General features: G+C 29.1%; 1 protein-coding gene across 1 annotated transcript; it reads right to left on the bottom strand.

Moving 5' to 3' along the window:
• Positions 1 to 9,416: 9,416 nt before the first annotated feature.
• LOC119685494 (nuclear pore complex protein Nup205-like) lies at positions 9,417 to 18,384 on the bottom strand. Its single transcript, XM_038099791.1, has 7 exons — positions 18,257 to 18,384; positions 18,054 to 18,202; positions 17,621 to 17,944; positions 17,467 to 17,568; positions 14,739 to 15,292; positions 14,193 to 14,681; positions 9,417 to 9,705 (listed from the first exon to the last, which is right to left on the bottom strand). The coding sequence occupies exons 1-7, from the start codon at positions 18,261 to 18,263 to the stop codon at positions 9,417 to 9,419; spliced, it is 1,914 nt and encodes a 637-aa protein (XP_037955719.1). The 5' UTR covers positions 18,264 to 18,384.
• Between the last annotated feature and the right edge of the window lie 3,736 nt (positions 18,385 to 22,120).

Raw genomic sequence — 22,120 nt, 5'->3', positions numbered from 1 at the left:
TTGGTTTTGAAACATTGGCGATTATAAAATTCCAATCAAACTTCCTACGAAGGCCCAAATTCATTGATAGGAACTTGTTACCGTAGGTTGGAATAGCCGAACCATTCGCTGCATACAATGATCGCGATGTTGATTGTAGCTTGGAGTTTTTGAATCGAGACACTGGTAGTATTGAGAGATCAGCTCCAGTATCTATCAGGAACTTGAATTGTGTGTTTCGATCCGTGATGAGCAGGCGGCTAGACGTATTTACAAATTGGACTTCATCGCCCGCCACCGATGAAGTCTCTATTGATTTCCCTGTTGATTGAAGCTACACGTCAGAGAACATTTTTTTACTTCCGCACCGAAACGATAGTGATAGTAACACATAGGATAACGTTTTACTTGCGAATCAGTACGGGTCGAATGACGTCGCTTGCGATCTGGAGTTTGAGATCTTGTTCTGCTTTGTCTTTGTGCAGTTTTTATCTCCGCAACCTGCTTACTCAAGGCTTTCATGATATGATCATTATTCTGTGCAGATGTGTTGATGACAGCTACAGAATTGTAGATTCCCATTTCCAACATCAGATCTGCCTGTTGCGCACATTTGTCCAAGTCAGCCTCCGAAATTGAAACGACTGCTCGCACTGCTTCAGGCAAACGATCCAGCCACATTTGTTTTATTGCTCCATCATTCATGGCGTCGCTGGCTAAATCTCGCATGGTGCGCAACAAATGTGTTGGCTTGCTATCACCTAACTGGCATTCCTGAACTAATCGCCGCAGTTTTCGATTTTGGAAGTCTGCAAAGTCTTGAATTAATCGCTTCTTAACCGCTTCGTATTTTTCTACAGCAGGGGGAGCACGAAAAATGTCCGCGACATTTCTTAAAGTAGCGCTGTCAAGACTGCCGACTACATGATCATATTTGGTTTGGTCAGTTGTGATTCCTGCGTTTCTGAATTGGGATTCCATCTGGATGAAGTAGAGATCTGGATCCCTCTTACAGAATGCTGGTGCCTTGATTCCGATACGACAAATGTCACCTCGATTTTGTTCGTTTCTGTAATCACTTGATACATTACTATCTGCAGGAATGTTATTTCTATCCGATGCGCTATTATTGCTTGCTTCGGCTTGCGACATTTTTGATCACGTCGGAGTCACCAATTGTAGGCTTATCCTACTTAATTTAATTCTTTATTTATTTATTTAAGCAAGAAATAATTATTCAATTTTGTGTGTTGAAATTACACGTGTCTGTTGTTTTATTCTTCGTTTTCCCAAACGTAAAAAGAATGACAACCTTATTTTTACTAAATAAAAATATTGATTTTTAAAAATTTTCTTTTATGGCCAACTCATCTTATTTACAATAATTTACTTGTCTGTGTTTGCATGTCCAACCCATATCATTTTAAACATTAATGTGAATATGCAACCGCCACATATTCTTCAAAAATAGAATACACATTACTACGCATGTAGACAAATCTTTTCTGTCAGAGTTGTAGCAAATGCATTACAGTCTCCTAACAGGTATAGTCGAAACTTGTTAAGCGCCTCAATGACAACTAAAACTTCCAAATAATAAAGGTGGAGGTTTCCATAATCTGTAGATTCTTGCACTAGAATCGCTCCGAAACCAACTATCGATGCGTCCACATAGGCTTCTATTTCATAATGCTGGTTAAAGATACCTAAAACTGGTTTACTATTCAGATTAGATTTCAAACTCTCAAATGCTACCATAAAATTCGAACTTTTGACATTTTTTTTTAATCAGGTAATAATTTCGCTATGATTGAAAAGTTCGATATGAACTTGCAGAAGTAACCTGCCAGTTCCAGAAAGCTCTCTAACTGTTTTAAAATTGATGGTAACTTAAATTTTAGCTATATCCTAACTTTTACAGATGGTGCAATTTTCTGATAAGAAATGGTGTACCCCAAAAGTTCAAATTGTCGTTTTAAAAATTGACATCTCTTACAATTAATTTTTATTAGTCCATTTTCGTGAAAATGAAATAAAATGAAAATAAAAACAGCATTTAGGTGTTGTTGATAGACTGTTTTCGAATTGCACAATCCAAATGGCACTTCACGAAATTGATATTAGGGGTATTCAAGCAACTGATTAGTAGATGATTACAACAAAAATTTGCATACAAAAATGAAACTAAGCAGAGAATCAACTATTTCGGAGATTCTCAGATTAGTACAAATTTGATTAATAGTGCTGCCAGTACCAAGTGTCGGCGCTATAAGCATAGGGTGTCTCAAAAAGAAAATTCAAAAATAATAACATAAATTAATAAATAAAATTCAGTAAAACTATAATTTTTAAAGGGATTATTAAACTTCACGAATATTTGAGTATTTCATTATTAACATATATTTCGCTTTTGCTGTTGATACAAGTGCTGCCAACGCATTTGCAAACACAAACTAATCAGATTACGCATTTTGGGTCGTTCAAGCAACTGATTCACATCAAAATGCTAATTTTTTTTATTTGAAGTTTTTGAATCAATTAAGGAACTAATCAGTTGCCTGATGTGCCATTTTTTTACAATAACGATCGGACTACTGAATTCAGAACGATTCTTCAATACCATGTCGAAGCCATTATTTTAGTTGCACGTTAACAATATCTCGTTCTTCAAACGGAAGCCTTCTTGGGTCACAAAGTATATTTTTACTCTTTTTAAAAATTACCTTGTTGCATTCGATAATGAAGTAATTTTGTTTACTATGTCCTTGCTAGTCATAACATCAACGTCTAATAAATATGTGGACACAACATGAAATAACAAATTTGAATGACTGTCCCTATGCAACAACATTGCGACAGCAATTTCCTATAGGTGTGACGGAACTTTTCTCTAAACCGATAAGCTGAAGGTTTTGACTTTTTAGTAATTCATATGCTTGCATCGTCGTTAAATAACATTTACTACCGGTATCGATCAATGACAGCAAAGTTTGAATTACGACAACAATACTTTTAAGCATAATAAGATCTTTTTCATCTTTTACAATTCGTACATTTTCGTCTTTGCTTTTCAATGCACATTCGTTGGTTTTATGACCAGATTTATTACAATTAAAATATGTAATGGCTTTATCTTTATTGTTGCATTCGCTACATTTATGACTTCTTTCACTACAGTTATACCACTTGACATCAAATTTACACACAAAATAAAAATCATTTAAGCAAGTCATGGGCTTTTTTTATAATTTCTTTTCCCGTTTATTTTTGGCACACACGCAAATGAATTTCACAACACGCAAACTATCTCGACTGAGTCCCCAAAATTTATGGGTTTATTTATTAAAGAATATATAAACATGTTTATAAACATGAATATGTTATTTAAAAACAATATTTATCTCAACTGTAATGATTAACATCAAGAAACCATGCAAAAAATTTTATGCCTATCATTTACAGAGCTTGAGATATGGCCATTTAAAAATTGATTTAAAATGTGAATTCTAAATTTTGTTTAAAGATTTGGGCATCAGACGTGCTTCTGCAAAGCTAGTGTTGAAAGATCTGAGCTTCATGCGGATAAGGGATCGCATAATTGCTAAAGCCGAGGCTTAGTTTTAAAACTTCGAAACGAAATCCATATTCATTGTTTTGATTAATTACAATGGTTTTGTTCATAATGAATTCTTGTTAGAAAACTAGACAGTCAACAAATTATTATTTGGGCGTTATAAGACGTTTGTGCAAAGCAGTTTGCTTGAATGTGTTAGTAATCAATTTCTGGATTTTGCATCATGATAACCCAATTTCACACGCCATCATTGCAAGTTTTTGACCAAGAACATCACGAATACTATTAAAAGTCATTAACTCACAAATAATTTAAAGCGATTATTAAAAATTTAAATTAAAATCATTGTGAATCACAATTCTGTGAAAGAGTTAAAAATGAAAACCATATCCTAAACCAAACAGCGTTGCTAACTTTCGAAATAACGCGCTTAAGCCTAAGCAGACAGAGCCTTTTAAGTTGTAACCCCAATGACATTTATGAAACAAACTGTACAATACTAATGTAAAAATTTAAGTTCATACTGACACATAACAGTATTCACAGATCGAGCCGATACATTGTTAGAATAAAATGAATTATTTAGAGTATTAAGTATATTTGCACAAAGTTTCGAGAATTACATGAAATGTATATTCCACATAATCGACCGACAGTGCTTAATAGTTATAATGATAAATGTATTCGTAAGGTCCATAGAAGTGTTTGACAGTGTGCTGTTTATGAAGTTAAGAATTCAACTAGAAAAAACTGTAAGCGTACTGCTGAAAATATTGATGTTGTGAACCAAGTATAAATAAAAATCCAGAATAATCAATTAGGGCCGTGTTATACAAAGGGTCATGATCACACGTCAAATGGAAAATAAATTTTTTCAATAATAATTAAAAAATTAAGAATGAAAGAAATTTCGATTTCACGAAAACGAAAATTTATGTGCCTCATCACGTTGATTAAAACAGTGGTACTTAGTAATAAATAACAAAATTTGCGCGTGTTAAGAGTAAACATATATTTTTTTTGAATATGTCATCATACCATACAAAAATAAAATGTTAAATTTAAATACAATGTAGTAATTTAAAAACCGTGTTCTCTTTTAAGACTTACTTTATTCATTAAAAATATGTTTTTACAAAGTTCATATTTGGAGGAGCAGTGTGCATTAGCATACTGTGAGAATTTGCTGAATTGGCGTCTTCACACGCCAGCCCAAACACTATCGTCAAACGGACGGTAGGGGCTCATATTGCAAGAATGCAATAAAGTTACAATAAATATCAGCATACTTATTTACTCACATAGTGTATGCTTATGCACGCTACACCTCCTGTTTTAAAAAAATAATGTAATAAAATTTTAAACAAAATTTTATGTAATTATTAATAATTGTATATATTAATGTATTATTAATATATTGCTTATATATTGCATATAAAAGAATTTTTTTTTTTTTATTTAATTACAAATATATTTTCATTATACATATCTACATTCATTCATTCATTCATTCATTCATTACTATATATATATATATTATTTGGATTTTATTATTTATTTTTTTTTTTTAATTAATATATCGTTTTAACCTATTTTTGTGCACTTTTTGTGCTTTACCTTTACTATCTACTATAACTATATTATTACCTATTTCCATATCTTTAACTGAATATGGACCTATATATTTATTTTCTAATTTATGACCTACTTCGTTTTTTAATAAAACTTTATCTCCTATTACTAATTGAAAATTATGTACATTATTGTCATAACTAATTTTATTTTTTAATTTTGATTTATCGAGCATTTTTCTTGCTCTTTCATAAACTACTTCTAATCTGTATTTGCTTTCTTTAGCATAATCATCTATATTGTATAGTGGATCTATATTACCACTATTGAAATCATAGAATTTTCTTGGAATGCGTCTATACAGGAGTTCGTAAGGACAGTATCCATGTGCTAACGATGGTGTTGTGTTAAAGCAATACGTGAAGTATTTAATCCAAACATCCCAATCATCTCTATTGACAGAGATGTAAGATCTTATATATTCATTAAACGTGCGGTGACTGCGTTCTACAGTACCTAGCGTTTGATAATGGTGGGATGTTGATGTAATATTCTCGATATTGAGATATTTACATAAATCGTTCATAATTGAATTTTTGTACTCTGTACCCATGTCAGTTAGAAACCGTTTCATGGGTCCGTACTGTAAGATAAAATTTTCGAAAATTGCTTTCGCTATAGTCTTGGCACTTTTATTTGGAACTGGAATAGTTACCAAATATTTTGTTAGGTCACATATTAATGTGATTGCATACTCATTGCCGTTCTCCGTTTTTGGGAGTGGACCAATGGTATCTACTAACACAGTGTCAAATGGAGACATAGGCGTTTGCACTTTCGTTAAAGGCATTTTCGTATGTCTAGTTGTCTTGGCCAGTTGACAACTCAGACATTTTTTTACGTACTTGGTAATCGTTTTTGTCATGTTTTTCCAGTAGAATCTTTGTTTTATTTTAGTTAATGTTCTGGTAATTCCAGTATGACATCCTTCTGCTGGATCATCATGATATTGGTGAAGAATAGCTTCAATTGCCGACTTATTATTTTCGTTTATTTTTATTACCTGTGGTAATAGCGCTATTTGAACATTTGTTAATGTTTTGTTGCCTATTTCTTTAAAAGAATTTAGCGATACAGATTTAAAAATCTTTTTGCAAGGTGCCATTTGTAACTGTTTAATTTTTAATTCACCGGCTTGTTGATCAAGCCTTTGGAATAACAGACCTAGATCTAAATTTCCATTAGTGATTAAATCATTAACATATATGTGTTTTAAAATTCTTTTCCCATGCTTCAAGAAACAATTGTGGGATGATAATTTTAATTTTACACATTTTTTAACGTCGTTACTACTAACGACTTCATAAACTTTGGGCTTATCATGATTTTGATGTGTCGGTCTTATTAAATTTGTGTCTGCGCAGACTTTTTGCTTATTCTTCCTTGTTTCAGCTCTCGTTGTAACTTTCAGTATAGCTGTATTTGTGTGATTTTGGTCTTTCAATTCATTTATAGTTATCCGAGACAAAGCATCGGCTACTGTATTTTGTTTCCCCCTGAGAAACTCCACTGTGAAATCGTATTCCTCTAAATCAAGTTGGATTCTTGTTAGCTTGCAATTAGGATTTTTCATTGAAAACAGATAAGAAAGTGGTCTATGGTCTGATTTTACTAAGAAGTGTGTTCCGTATATGTACGGTCTAAAATAGTTGATTGCCCAATGAATTGCTGTTAACTCTTGTTCCGTAGTAGATTTATTACTTTCTCCCTTAGTGAAAGTTTTTGATGCGAAAGCGACTGGTAGTTGCTGTCCATCGTACTCTTGGCTGGGTACAGCACCACAAGCGTGCTTGCTAGCATCGGTGGTAATACAAAATGATTTGCTGAAATCGGGGTATTGAAGTAATGTTGGTTGCAATAATGCATTTTTTAAATACTGGAATGAATCTTCACATTCCTTGGACCATTCGAATTTAATATTCTTTTTACAAAGTTTGGTTAAATGACGCGAATAGTCAGAGAAATTTTTGACAAACCTTCTGTAGTAGTTACAGAAAGCAACGAACCGTCTAACGCTGTCAGTGTCTTTGGGTGTTGGATAATTTTTAATAATATCATACTTGCTTTCGTCAGGTAAAATACCTTTGTCTGAGCATTTGTGTCCAAGATAAGTCACTTCATGCATAAAGAAACTACATTTTTCAGGATGTAATTTGAGATTGTATTTTCGACAAAGTTCGAATACATCCTTAAGGTTTTTAATTATGTGTTTTTCGGAACATCCGACAACAACAAGATCATCCATGTAAAGAAAAGCTTGCGAAGGCTTTAAGCCTGAAAATGCAAGTGTCATCATGCGCTGGAATGAATTAGGTGCTATTTTAAGTCCATATGGTAATCGTTTAAAACGATATGAGCCATTGCTCGAAGAAAAGGACGTTATGTTTCTTGAATATTTATCAAGTTCAATCTGGTGAAAACCAGACATTAAATCAATACATGAGAAGTATTTGGCACGTCCCAGTTGATCGAGAATTTCTTCGATTCTTGGGAGTGGGAATGTGTCAGCAATTAGTTTTTTATTAACTTGGCGATAATCTACTACTAAACGCCGTCTTTTATTATTCGAATTTGGGAGAGATTTTTTTGGAACTAGAAGTAAAGGGCTGTTATAAGGTGAAATGGATGGTTCTAGTATGCCATCATCAATTAATTTATTCACCTGTTTATTTATTTCTTCTTTATGTGAGTGGGGTATACGATACTTTTTTATGTATACTGGTTTTCTATCTTCCATTAACAATTTTTGTTTGTAGAAGTTATTGTGGGTTATTGGTTCAGACTCAAGTCCAAAAATATCAGTATATTGGGAACATAACTCGTACAATTGAGAATTGAATTGTTTGGGGAAGTTTTTCTTTAGATTATTTAAAACTTCTTGACTTCTATTATTTTTTCTTTGTGTGTTTGTATGTTATAATTTAATAGACTTTCTGACTTTATGTCATTATGTTTTAAACTTGTATCTTTATTAGTACTATTTATGATGCGTATAAATGCATTATTAGAAGTAACAATTGCGTTTGCAATGTAAATACCGGGCATTGGTTCTTGACTGTGTACTAGAACTTCATTTTCAGAGCAATTAAGTTTAATACATTTAATTGTTTCTGATCTTGCGGGTAAAAGAATTGTATCATTTGTATTATTAAAGGTGGAATGTTCAATAGGTATCGATATATCAGTAAAAAAATTATCGGGTCTTAATGTAAGTGAATTTTGATTGTGTTTGAAATCTAATATACAATTATATTGTTTTATAAAATCTAATCCTAGTATCCCATCACAAGGAATTGGGAAACTTTCATGAACCACATGAAATTTGTGATTTAGTAGAAAGTTATCAATCCTAAGGTCAAGATTAGTTGATCCTATAGTGTGTATTGTTCCCTGGCCAATACCACTTAGAATTGTAACAGTTTCTGTATTTACATTATTGTAAATAGTGTGAGACTGTTTTATTACTGAAATGTCAGCACCAGTGTCTAATAGAAGAGTTATTGACTTATTTGCATCATTGTTATAAATTTGTATTATGAGATTTAGATTTGGATTAAAATTATAGATTTTATGATGTTTGTATGAGTTTGTGGGGTTAATTAGTTTTCCGAATTTTGTTGATTTTGTTGTATTACGCGTATGTTATTACGCCCTTGTCCACGTGAGGTATTAAATGTACTGCCTCTACGGGGGTATCTATTGTTTTGATATTCATTACCATACGACTGAATATCTTGATTATTATTTCTGTGGCTATTTCGTTGATTGCTATTATTGCCACGGCCTCTACGACGGTTGTAATTTCCGCGGTAGGTGTTTCTGTTATTTATTCGCGAGTAATATAGAATTGCGTCCGGTCTTCCATGCATTTCTGTACAGCAGTTGACATATTTTGATACAGCTTCATTCAGTGAGTTGAATGTGCCTGCTTCCATTATGGTTTTCAACCTGTCATTAGTACAATTTTTAGTCATCGAAGATATAGCTTCTTTCCGACTAAATGTTTCTGCATTGTCCGCATCTACGCCATTATCTATGTATGCACCCTCAAGAGCTTGACATAGATTATTGATTTCGGTAGTATATTGAGTAGCCGTTTTGCCTCGTTGTTGAATATTCATCAACTTGGCCTTTATGACGTCGATTGACTCTCCTTTGACGCATAGGGATAATTTTGTTATTATTCCCTGTATAGTTTCTTCGTCTTTCACCCTATACAGTATGGGTCCCGTTATCTTTCCAAGTGTTGTTTTTTCCCGTCAAATTCTGGAACTGCTATGGCGGTTTCCCTTATGTATGCTCTGTCGAGCTCTACTTGTGCTTGCGCCATTTCTATATTTTTGTGTTCCGTTGTATTTTCAGAGTCTGTGTCTATATTTAATTCTATATTAATAGATATTTTTTCATTTAATGTTGTGGGTATTTCAACATTAATGCCTTTCTTTAGGGTAACTTTGATGGATTTTTCACGGAGGTCTCCAAAGATTTTCCTCGCTTCCGCTTTGTGTGCGGTTGTGAACCTATCAAAGTGTACGTTTAAAAGTACTCGAATACTTTCTAAACTCTGTATTAATAACGTACAGTGTTTGTGTAGTGTTGTAGCACTAATAGGTCTATCCATTGCAATACATTGATATGATTTGTTAAACGTTTCTTTTAGGAAGCGTATTTTATTCAATATTGTTTGCCATTCCATCAAATATTTTGTTTTTAAAATTGTAAATTAAATTTACGAAAATCTTAACACTTTAATTGCGTAAGTTATATTAAATTCTTTAAATTGTACAGATAAGTCTATAACATAGCCTGAAGATAAAATTCACGTATTATATAAAATTTAATATTAAATTTTCTTATACGATGATTGAGAACTCATAATTATGATAAAAATATTCTACATGTTTTACATACTAATCCAGTAATAAATTTGTAACCAAATGCAGCAAAGAAAAAAATTACCAAACAGAAATTAAGCATTTTAAATGTTATCTGTTGAAACTGCACGATTTATATACTTCCTTTTAACGGAAGCTCTGTACTTTCCTATTAATTTGAGAACAATCTTTCCTATCACTATAACAACAAGAATAAGTAAAAGGAAATTTGTGGTTTTTAAATCACTTAAATCTGTTTGTATTTCCAGTTCATTAATTACATTGGCCTGAGGCCTATCGAAATTGGCTTTTGGGCCGCACATTTCCAAATAATATTAATGAATGAATGAATATAAAACATAAAAATTGAATAGATGTATAAAAAACATATATATATAGAATACAAATATAAATATATAAATGAAATATAATTAATAAACAACTGTTTGTTAAATACAGTTGAATTTATTGAAAAAGTAAACTTTTCGTTAACATTAAAATAAAATTAATACATTCAATTATATTTAAAAAAAAATCACTTATGTATATAGTTGTATTTATTATAACAAATTAGTTTTTAATAAATTTTTTTTTGAATTAAATATAAGAGTTATTCAATTTTATTAATTTTTAAACAATTCTATCATGATTTAATTTAATTTGGTATTCGTATTTTATAAATTTGTATTTATTATGATTTTTGTTTTTCTTAAAGTAATTTCCAGAATATAAAAAAATATTATTGATTTTACAGGTTATTTCAAACTAATAAAATTTTTCATTTCTATAAAAATTTTTTTTTAATTTGTAATTTTTAAATTTTTAATCTACTTGCTTGCATCCACTTATATTTGAGATTAAGTACGCAGCAGCTGTTGTCTTGCTGTAGTTGATGACTGTGCCAGCAGTGATTGAGGTAGGTCGCAGCGACGTTGAAACAGCGACGGCAGTATCGTCAGTATCAGCAGTGGTTTTTTTTACTCCATATAAAGAAAACATTTTTACATATTTTTTCACTTAGTAATTATGAATAAATTTGTATGCAATGCCATTTTAAATTTTTGTTTATTATTAATTGTTTAATAATAAAAAATTTTAATTATTTTATATTAATTGTTTATTATTTCTCTTTAATAATTTTCTTTTATTATTATAACTAATAATAACACATTATAATAATAACACATTTTCCATGATTTTCACAATTATCTTTGTATTCTTGACTTCAACAGTCACTGTTTTTATCACTTCAAAGCCATTTAACGATAAGTAAGTTTTACTAATAATCTTAGTATTCTTGACTTCAACAGTCACTGTTTTTATCACTTCAAAGCCATTTAACGATAAATAAGTTTCACTAATAATCTTAGTATTCTTGACTTCAACAGTCACTGTCTTTATCACTTCAAAGCCATTTAACGATAAATAAATTTCACTATATTTCCCGTATTTTCCATTTTCCATCAAAACAAAATTGTTATTTATATAGCTTTAGCGATTAGAAGTCACATACTCGTCATCATGTGTGCACAATTAATTTAATATAATTTATTAATTTATTAATAATAATTTATTATTATTAAAACATGTCATCATCATGTGTGCACAATTAATTTAATATAATTTATTAATTTATTAATAATAATTTATTATTAAAACATGTCACGGTCGCCATGTAGTAATTTAAAAACCGTGTTCTCTTTTAAGACTTACTTTATTCATTAAAAATATGTTTTTACAAAGTTCATATTTGGAGGAGCAGTGTGCATTAGCATACTGTGAGAATTTGCTGAATTGGCGTCTTCACACGCAAGCCCAAACACTATCGTCAAACGGACGGTAGGGGCTCATATTGCAAGAATGCAATAGTTACAATAAATATCAGCATACTTATTTACTCACATAGTGTATGCTCATGCACGCTACAACAAAAACAACGTACAATATTTACAAATAGTAGTGAAAGCATAAAATTGACAGTTGTGATTTGACTCTGTATAACATGCCTTTAGTTATGACCAAAAAGAACGTAAATATGCCGTGACGATTCGTTATATGATTCTCTGTATACTCCACATAAATATGGCTCCACATAAATATTTTTCATATATATTTGAATTTCAAAGGATATACATTTCACTTGAACATGTATGACTAGAAATACCAATTTTTAGATTAGCTTTAAAGCAGCTTGAAAAAGTTCGATTCTTACATAGAGATCAAACCTTTATTGATAAAAGTGGCTAAATGGTTTTGGAAATAAGCAGTCTTCAAATTTAAAGTGACAAATATCATGAAATACGTTTACAAAAATTAATGGCATGTAGTACCGATAGATTATGTCGGTGTAACATATCACCAATAACAAACCTTTATTGGTATAAGTAGCCAAATATTAATGCTCCAGTATTGCATCATTTTTCATAGAAATGATTACCAAAAAACTTAATAGCATTGACAGACGAGCGCACTAAATTATCATTAAGCAGCCCTAAATGATCATTTTAAAAATACCATTTATCTTAATGATAATATAAATTATCATTAAGAAGTTGATGTATCATATGTTTTTTGTTATTGAAAAAGCAAAAGAAAGAAGTTTAAATTCAAAATGGATAAGCAAGAAAAATTAAAGAAACTTGCTTTAATTAAATATAAAATATATAAAAATATATATAAAATATATAAAAAAAATATAAAATATATAAAAAAAATATAAAATATATAAAAAAAATATAAAATATATAAAAAAAATATAAAATAGACAGAGAAGCAGAAAAAAAGAAAGAAGAACAGGAGAAAGAACGAGAGAAGAAAAGAGAAAGAAAAACAAAAGAAGAAAAAGAAAACATGAAAAAAAAAAAAAAGAAAAAAAAAAAAAAAAAAAAAAAAAAAAAAAAAAAAAAACAAAACAAAAATAAAAAAAAAAAAAAAAAAAAAAAAAAAAAAAAAAAAAAAAAAAAAAAAAAAAAAAAAAAAAAAAAAAAAAAAAAAAAAAAAAAAAAAAAAAAAAAAAAACAAAAAAAAAAAAACCCAGGGGGAAAAAAAAAAAAAAAACAACCAAAATAAACAGCACGAAAACACAAAAAAAAAAAAAAAAAAAAAAAAAAAAACAAAATAAGAAGAAGAAAACACAAAAAAAAAAAAACAAAAATAAGAAGGAGGAGAAACACACAAAAAAAAAAAAAAAAAAAACAAATAAAAAAAAAAAAAAAAAAAAACAAACAAAAAAAAAAAAAAAAAAAAAAAAAAAAAAAACCAAAAACAAAAAAAAAACAGAAAAAAAAAAAATAAAAAAAAAAAAAAAGACCCCCCCCCACACCCCCCAACCCCCCCACCCCCCCCCCCGACCAAACAAAAAAAAACAAAAAAACCAGAAAAAAAAAAAAAAAAAAAAAAAAAAAAAAAAAAAAAAAAAAAAAAAAAAAAAAAAAAAAAACAAAAAAAAAAAAAAAAAAAAAAAAAAAAAAAAAAAAAAAAACAAAAAAAAAAAAAAAAAAAAAAAAAAAAAAAAACAAAAAAAAAAAAAAAAAAACAAAGAAAAAAAAAAAAAAAACAAAAAAAAAAAAAACAAAAAAAAAAAACAAAAAAAAAACAGAAAAAAAAACAAAAAAAAAAGACGCACTTATAAATTTGAGAGTACTTTTTCTTGATTGCTCACTATCACAGCACATATTGTTGTTACTAAAACAAATATATTGCCGCTTAGTAAAGCAACTACTAATTTTCAACGCATTAAAACTTAATCATTACAAAATTTGTTGGTATCCATCAACAATGAAAGAAAACTTATTTAATGTTTACAATTAACTTGAAATTCATAACGTACTTATAAGTTATATATATTGTTTTACTACATTCTGACTACAATAAGCATAGCAAAAATATAAATATAAAGTAAACTGGAATTGTCTACATAAAATCAACGTCACATATCTATTCGACAAAATTTTGATGAGTTCTTGACATCATGTTAAAATAAAAATTTTAAAAAAATTGAAAAATGTTACACAAGAAGAAATACGGTGGACACAATTAGTGAATGCATAAAATAATTATATTCTATAGGATTGAACTGACACCATTAGTGAAAGTTGCACAACCAAAAATGTTCTATATATATGTACACCTACGAGTAATATCGAGCCAGTGAACCAAAGAAATGTTCCCATGATAACGTCATACTCCCAGATAATCCTGTCTGCTTGAGAAGATTAAAAGCATTTCTGGCAGAACGTTCGCAACTTGTTAAGCCAGCAATCATTTTTAAATATGGAACAAATAGTGTTGTTGGCAATAATTCACCCGCTAATCGAAGGAATTTAAACAAAGAAACTGCTCTTGTTGTTGACCGCAAGCAATTTGGTTTCATTTCGACTCCCCAAAACTCAACACAAAGCGATAGCCCAGCTCGGTTTTTTTTATAAAATTTTCCAATACATCGCATTAACATTTCAAAATTATTATCCAAATTTTGTGGTGGTTCAATCCCTTCTTTCATAAAGCTGATTACAGTTCTAGCAGTATCGTCAGCTCTTCCTCTTAATTCTGAAACCTTGGAATGCATATACTCAATGAAGTCAGTTAATATTCTGTGCATACGACGATAGAAAAACTCATTTCTAAAATTGAATATATTTCGGATTAAAAACAATACTTTACATTATATATTTACTTACTTATATAGTATTCCCACCTCTAAGATTTGATAATACATAAATTCAAATACATTTTTAGAAATAGCATCGTCAACAAGTTGTTCATCATAATCAATAACTTTAGAAATAAAAGGCTGTAAGTTCTGTGGAATATGTCGCAAATTTGCTAATGCTAACCCAAAAGTAAGCATTGTTAAGCTATTTAAACCGTTTTTTTTTTCTACTTGATAAATCGCATTATGAATTTGTTGAGCCGCACCAATTTCATTTATAATGTTCAAATTTTGCACAAGAATATTATCAACCCGACGTTGCAAAACACTTGTGTCATAAGAATAAAGCAATGCCATTAGCATAGTCATCATTACATCGTCAATAGATCCAGATGCCTCTAGTGATGTATAGTTGGACAGAATGTCTATTAACTTGATAATAATGTTTGATGGGAGTCCTCGTTGAGCAGACCAGTTATAAAGAGATGTAGCTAAAGCTAGTCTTGTATCTTCAAATAGTTCAAGCACCTGGTTTTTTTGTTTATTTGGACCAAACGCTCTGTTTTTAGTTAACAGCACTGTCTGATGTAAGTTTAAAAAAGAAGTTAAATATAAACACAGACAAATAATACACAGATTGCGAATGCAGAACAAAAAAATGGACCCCTTTGATTTCATGTAGCCAGCTCGAGTAGCCAGCTAAAAGCACAATCAGCTTTGAATTGTAGAACACTTAAGACAAACCAAAGCTGCGTATAACACAATGATCTTAAGTGTTCGAAACACACGAAAGAGCTGTTGAATTTGCATATGAGAAGGTGTGTGATATAGTATAGAAATTGTTGCTATATTTTCTATTCATATTGCTAGTTTGGGTGCTTGTGTGATTTATATGTTGACAATTTTCTGTTTTGCGAACTAATGCTTCCATAGTTTTGCTGCATCAAGACGAAAGGGCAATCAGTGAAGTGCAATTTTTTGTTTCTATATTTACAAAATCTGGTTTCTTTTGGGTTAAGAGGAAATAGAGAGGAAAGGGCGTTCAATAGTAGTTAAACACGAAGAAGCGTTGTTTAGTGTTGAATGGACACACAAACACACAAATTCAAAGAAATAGTCTTTGTTTTTTGTATAAATTTTTTCTAAAATATATGATTGACTTTGTGTGAATGCAATGCACAACTTTTTCCAAATTATTATAAATTTGATTTTTGATGAAATTTTATACTGGTCTCATACAAATATATGAGGTTTGCCTATTATGAGGTGAATGAACACCGGTAGTAGCCCAACCATAGTTGTTGTTAGTGCAAATGGTATTAATATGAACGGCAATGAAGACAGTACTATGACATGTACTAGCCATATATCATAAAGTATGTTAATAAACACCATGTTGTTAAATATCTATTTACAGTTTTATATTTTAATGTACAATTAATTAAATAGTTTATTATTAAGTTGCGTGCTTAAATTTTTAGTTATTAATTTTAAATTTTATATTATCAATCTATTTTATGTGATTAAATTAAATTTCATTAACAAATTTTTTTGTATATGATTTATTTAATTGATAATAATAAAAACTTGAACGTGTATTTAATTAATTGTACATTAAAATATAAAACATAACTAGATATTTAACAACATGGTGTTTATTAACATACTTCATGTTATCATGGCTAGTACAGGTCATAGTACTATCTTCACTGCCATACATATTAATATCATTTGCACTAACAACAACTATGGTTCGGCTACTGCCGGTGTTTACTCACCTCATAATAGGCAAAACTCATATCAAAATATATGAGACTAGTATAAAATTTCATCAAAAATCAAATTTATAATAAAATGGAAAAAGTTGTGCATTGCATGCACACAAAGTCAATCATATATTTTAGAAAAAATTTATACAAAAAGCAAAGACTATTTATTTGAATTTGTGTGTTTGTGTATCCATTCAACACTAAACAACGCTTCTTCGTGTTTAACTACTATTGAACGCCCTTTCCTCTCTATTTCCTCTTAACCCAAAAGAAACCAAATTTTGTAAATATAGAAACAAAAAATTGAACTTCACTGATTGCCCTTTCGTTTTGATGCAGCAAAACTATGGAAGCATAAGTTCGCAAAACAGAAAATTGTCAACATATAAATCACACAAGCACCCAAACTAGCAATATGAATAAAAAATATAGCAACAATTTCTATACTATATCACACACCTTCTCATATGCAAATTCAACAGCTCTTTCGTGTGTTTTGAACACTTAAGATCATTGTGTTATACGCAGCTTTGGTTTGTCTTAAGTGTTCTACAATTCAAAGCTGATTGTGCTTTTAGCTGGCTACTCGAGCTGGCTACCATGAAATCAAAGGGGTCAATTTTTTTGTTCTGCATTCGCAATCTGTATATTATTTGTCTGTGATATAAGCTATAATCAGTTTTGGTTTTGAAGAAAATTATTATTGCAAACATTTCTGTCGCTTTTTTCCTTTTTTTTTAATTAAACTAAAAATTCTTTTTCTTTCATTAATATTAAATTTTAATTAAACCAAATAAAAAATTTTTATAAGCGATTAACGTGAAAGTCCAATATAATGGATTGGATAAAATTATTCTGTATTTAATTAATATTTTATTTAAATTGATAGTTTTTTTTAGGAAAACATGTATTAATTATAACTGATCTACTTGTATACTTAAATTATTTTCCATTGGAAAATGTAAGTTATCTTAATAATTAAGTTACCTCTTTCGAAATGTCCAATCCGATAATACTGTCTAATATTTTCCAAAGAATATTTGTGTCTTTAACAAGCGATTGTGTAAACGAAGTTATTAATGACGTAACCTAAATAATATTTTATTAAAGAATTAAAATTAAAAACTAAATTATAGCATACCTCTTTTTGAACATCAGTTTCCCACGAAAAACCACTCGTTACTTGAAACAAATCACGTAATGTACTTGCAATAGCTTTTCTTCCATCGTAATACAATAGAATGGCTACTAGACCCCGAGATAAACCTGGATGTTTGATTAATTGGCGTTGAGCGGTGCATAGAAGTTGTAATGCAATAAACTCGTTTAAATCATACATATCAGATATTATTAGAGTTTCATCGACAAGATCCTTGGAAAGCATAATTCGATTGTTCGACTTAACTGTTACAAAACCTTCCTTTAAACCAGCTAATAATACAGCACGATTTCGTTCATTTCTTGTCTAACATATGAAAGTATATGTGAAGGATGTATAAAAAATACATGTTACAATTTTTATATAACGTATAAATTAAATTAAATCATAATTAATATAGTCAGGCATATGTTACCGGATTTTTAAGTATACTCGCAAAATTTTGTTTATATTTCCTCAAGCATAATTCCAGATCTGTCAAAGAAGTACTTGACGGTTGCGCCAGAGCCTGATTCACTATTTTGTTTAAGTTTTTGTAAGAAGTCCACATATCTTCCGGCATTGCTTCAATGAAAATGTATTATTTTTATTACATTTTTTCAAATTTAAATAACAAACCTTCCATTTCAATCTCAACGATATCACAGCCGTTCAATTGACTGTATTGTTATGCCGCCAATTTGTTTCAGGTATCGATAATCTTATAGCAAGCGCACACGTGTAAGCAAAACTACCGCATCGCACTTAATACTGGTATAGAAGGAAATATGTGTATACGAAACGCACCAAGTCTTATCGTGTATAAGCATATGTCTATGTTTTCAAATTAATTATTTGAAAATTTAAGTATTCATTATATATAATGCAGAAAATTTGAATAATTTAATGCATAATGTTTGTTATATTGTTCATAACATGAATGTAGCAGTTGTTGCATATAGAAAATAACGTACAATGATTTAACTAATAACTTATATCTTATAAATAATATGCACTATAACTATATTAATAATAAAAATTAGTATAAAAATATATAAAAAATAAAATATATTATAACTATATTGATAATGAACAGAGAATTAAAGAATTAAAACAATATATTGATGAGCCTTTCTTTCGTTATGGTCCTTACGTGCGGATATCCACGTTTCATCTTAAAAAATGATTAGCCTAATACAACGTTTCCACTACGTACTTAGTAAGGCATATAGTAACAATAAGATTTTTGCGTTTACATAATCATGAGCTACTTAAGGAATGGTAAAGTGTCAAAAAGTTCTAGGTTTACAACTTCTCTGTGTTTACATTTTAATTGTAAACAGATGATATTAAATGTTAGAAGAAAATAAATCAACATTGAAAATTTAAAGTAATTTACGGATATTTTTTTTTGATTGTGTTGCTATGTGGATGCTAAGTGTGTACTTTAAGGTATTTAAGAGTGTGGATGTTAAGTATGGCAAAAGCTCATATGTTGTAAGAGTATCTGAGCGAGTGGGTTTAGGATAAACGTTATCTACCTTAGCGGGGATATAAAATATCAAGCGGAAAAAAAACGTTGATCAGTTTTTATGAGAATCGAGCAAGCAAAATCTTGGTGCAGAGCATTATGCGTTTTTTCATTAAAAATATAAAAGTGAAAAGGATTAGTTTTATTAAATGAAACTATTAAATAAAAAAAATAAATGGAAAAATAAAAATTCCTAAAACAAATATATAATTTAAAATACTCCACTTTTTAGTGCTGCAAAAATATTGTGCATAACATTTAATTGCTACCAAAAATATTGTGCATAACATTTAATTGCTACAAAAATATTGTATATAACATTTAATGAATACTAATGTGAATGTTTTTTTTTTAAATAACAAAAAAAAATTGAAGTTTATTAGTGAAATAAAAATAACAAAAAAAAAACAAAATTCAAGTTTATCAGTGAAACAAAAAAAAAAAAAATAATGTACGTTACATGCAAACTGATCTTGCAATATAACCTTTGAATTAAGACAATAGCTGCGTTTCAGCAAACATGATCCGCTCAATTTGACATGCAAAACAAAAACAATGGGGTGAACCAGCAATTGATCTGGTTCACTTTCTGGTTCAATGTGGAATGTGTGTAAAAGATAAAAGTGGAACGTATTTTAATGCAAATGAGGTTGGCAATGCGATGCAACGGTACAGTAAAATTATAAACAAATCTACATTTATATTTATTTATTATTGATTTTATTTATTTATTATTTATTTTATGTACTTATTTATTTAATATGTCGTTATTATTTATTTCTTTGTTTAAAAGAATGTTTTAACTATTACTATAATTAAAATTATTACCTTATTTATTTACGTTTCATTATTATTGAAAAAGTGTTGTTTGATAATTTATTAAAATCAATTAATTTGTAATGAATATATATAAATTAAGTTGAATACATTTATTTGATTAAAACAGAACAATACATAAGGAAACAGGCTCTCCAACATACACGTTTATAAAAAAACCATTGCAAACTGCTTGCAAGTTTAAGCTATATTCATGCTTCCTTTTGAATTAAGCCTAATTGCTATGGTGAGGTGCATTTATTTTAACATGTGTGCTGTCAATCATGAACGGAAATTTTGCAATTGATATAAGCTTAACACTAGTTCTTTCAATTATTCTCCATACAGAAGCTTTTTGTATGCCAAAACAAATAGCTAGTGCCAAGTTAGCAACGTTGCTGGAAAATGCAGGGCTGTATTTTCAAAAAATTTTTAAAAAATGATATTTTCGTTAATATATGGAATTAAACTAAAACAAAAGGCATTATTCTTATAGAGTTTTGAAAGATCTTTCGATTGGCATTTACCAATTTGAGATACGATGCGTATTTTTCAAATTATAGGGAAAATAAAAATTGACCAAAATCGACTTTTTTTGAAAAAATTTATTTTTAGAAAAATCTAGAACAGGTACAATGTTGCACGGAAATACATCTAATAGAGAATTAATCAGGCTATCAACAGCAAAAAAAATCATAAAAATCGAGTAGACCAATTTTGAGAAATTTGATGTCAAAGTCAAACTTCTTAACTCGTCAAATTTCAAGCTTTTTAAAAAATGTAAAACGCAAAAGTATAAAAAATACTTTCACAAAACTGGATAAATAAGAATCATTTCAATATCTCAACTAAAACATCAAAATATTATTAAAATAAGCATAAATTTTGCACATGTTCCGATATAAGTGCATTTTATTTAAATTTCGAAGGAGGTACAACCTGCACGCTTAAAGTTCCTAAAACTAAATTGATCACTCTTTCAAACAAAACTAATTTCACAAAAATCGAGTAGAACGTTTTTTAATTATATATGTTTAAAAAAGTGGATTTTTTACGAAAAAAATGTATGTTAACTAACACCATTCTAATAACATATTAAGGTGAAAACCTGTACAAGGCCAAAAATTCACCACCACTGTAAAGTTTATTAATGAACTCTGTTAAAAGTATTTATAGGTGGTTGTATTCTGTGGTAAGGGGATGATTATAAAATTTAATTTATATAATAATAATATTTTAAATTCAATATTTAAATTAAATTCAAATATATATTGCATATAAAAAAGAAAGATTTTCGTCTGTAAACTGCTAACATATACCGCCATAACGAACATTTTTCAATATATATTAAAAAAAAATAATAAAAAGTAGTACAATGTTGCACGGTATTTTTTTAAATTGTTTATATTTTTCTAATATGAATTGATGTAAGAATTATCAAAATCGAGTAGCAAACAATAAAGATATTAACAAAAACAACTTTTGCAGCATATTCACAAATGCATTGAACTCTGTTATAGGCATTTGTTGTTGGTTATATTCTGTGTTAGGGGACACTATCAAAATTTAAATAATTATAAATTTTACGGAATGGTACACTGTTGCACGGTATTTTTTTAAAAAATAGACATATTCTAGAATATTTTGGTATATAAATCTTTAAAAATGAGTAGACAGATTTTCTAAATTCAAAAATATATTGCATATAAAAAACAAAGATTTTCGTCTGTAAACTGCTAACATATACCGCCATATCGAACATTTTTCAATATATATTAAAAACAAAAATAAAAAGTAGTACAATGTTGCACGGTATTTTTTTAAATTGTTTATATTTTTCTAATATGAATTGATGTAAGAATTATCAAAATCGAGTAGCAAACAATAAAGATATTAACAAAAACAACTTTTGCAGCATATTCACGAATGCATTGAACTCTGTTACAGGCATTTGTTGTTGGTTATATTCTGTGTTAGGGGACACTATGAAAATTGAAATAATTATAAATTTTACGGAATGGTACACTGTTGCACGGTATTTTTTTAAAAAATAGACATATTCTAGAATATTTTGGTATATAAATCTTTAAAAATGAGTAGACAGATTTTCTAAAATTATCAAAAATATATTGCATATAAAAAAGAAAGATTTACGT

Source organism: Teleopsis dalmanni, chromosome 1 (genome assembly GCF_002237135.1).
Source record: "Teleopsis dalmanni isolate 2A chromosome 1, ASM223713v2, whole genome shotgun sequence".
NCBI classification, from domain to species: domain Eukaryota; kingdom Metazoa; phylum Arthropoda; class Insecta; order Diptera; family Diopsidae; genus Teleopsis; species Teleopsis dalmanni.
The sequence above is the reverse complement of the archived record's forward strand: the minus strand, read 5'-3'. Positions and strand labels throughout refer to the sequence as shown.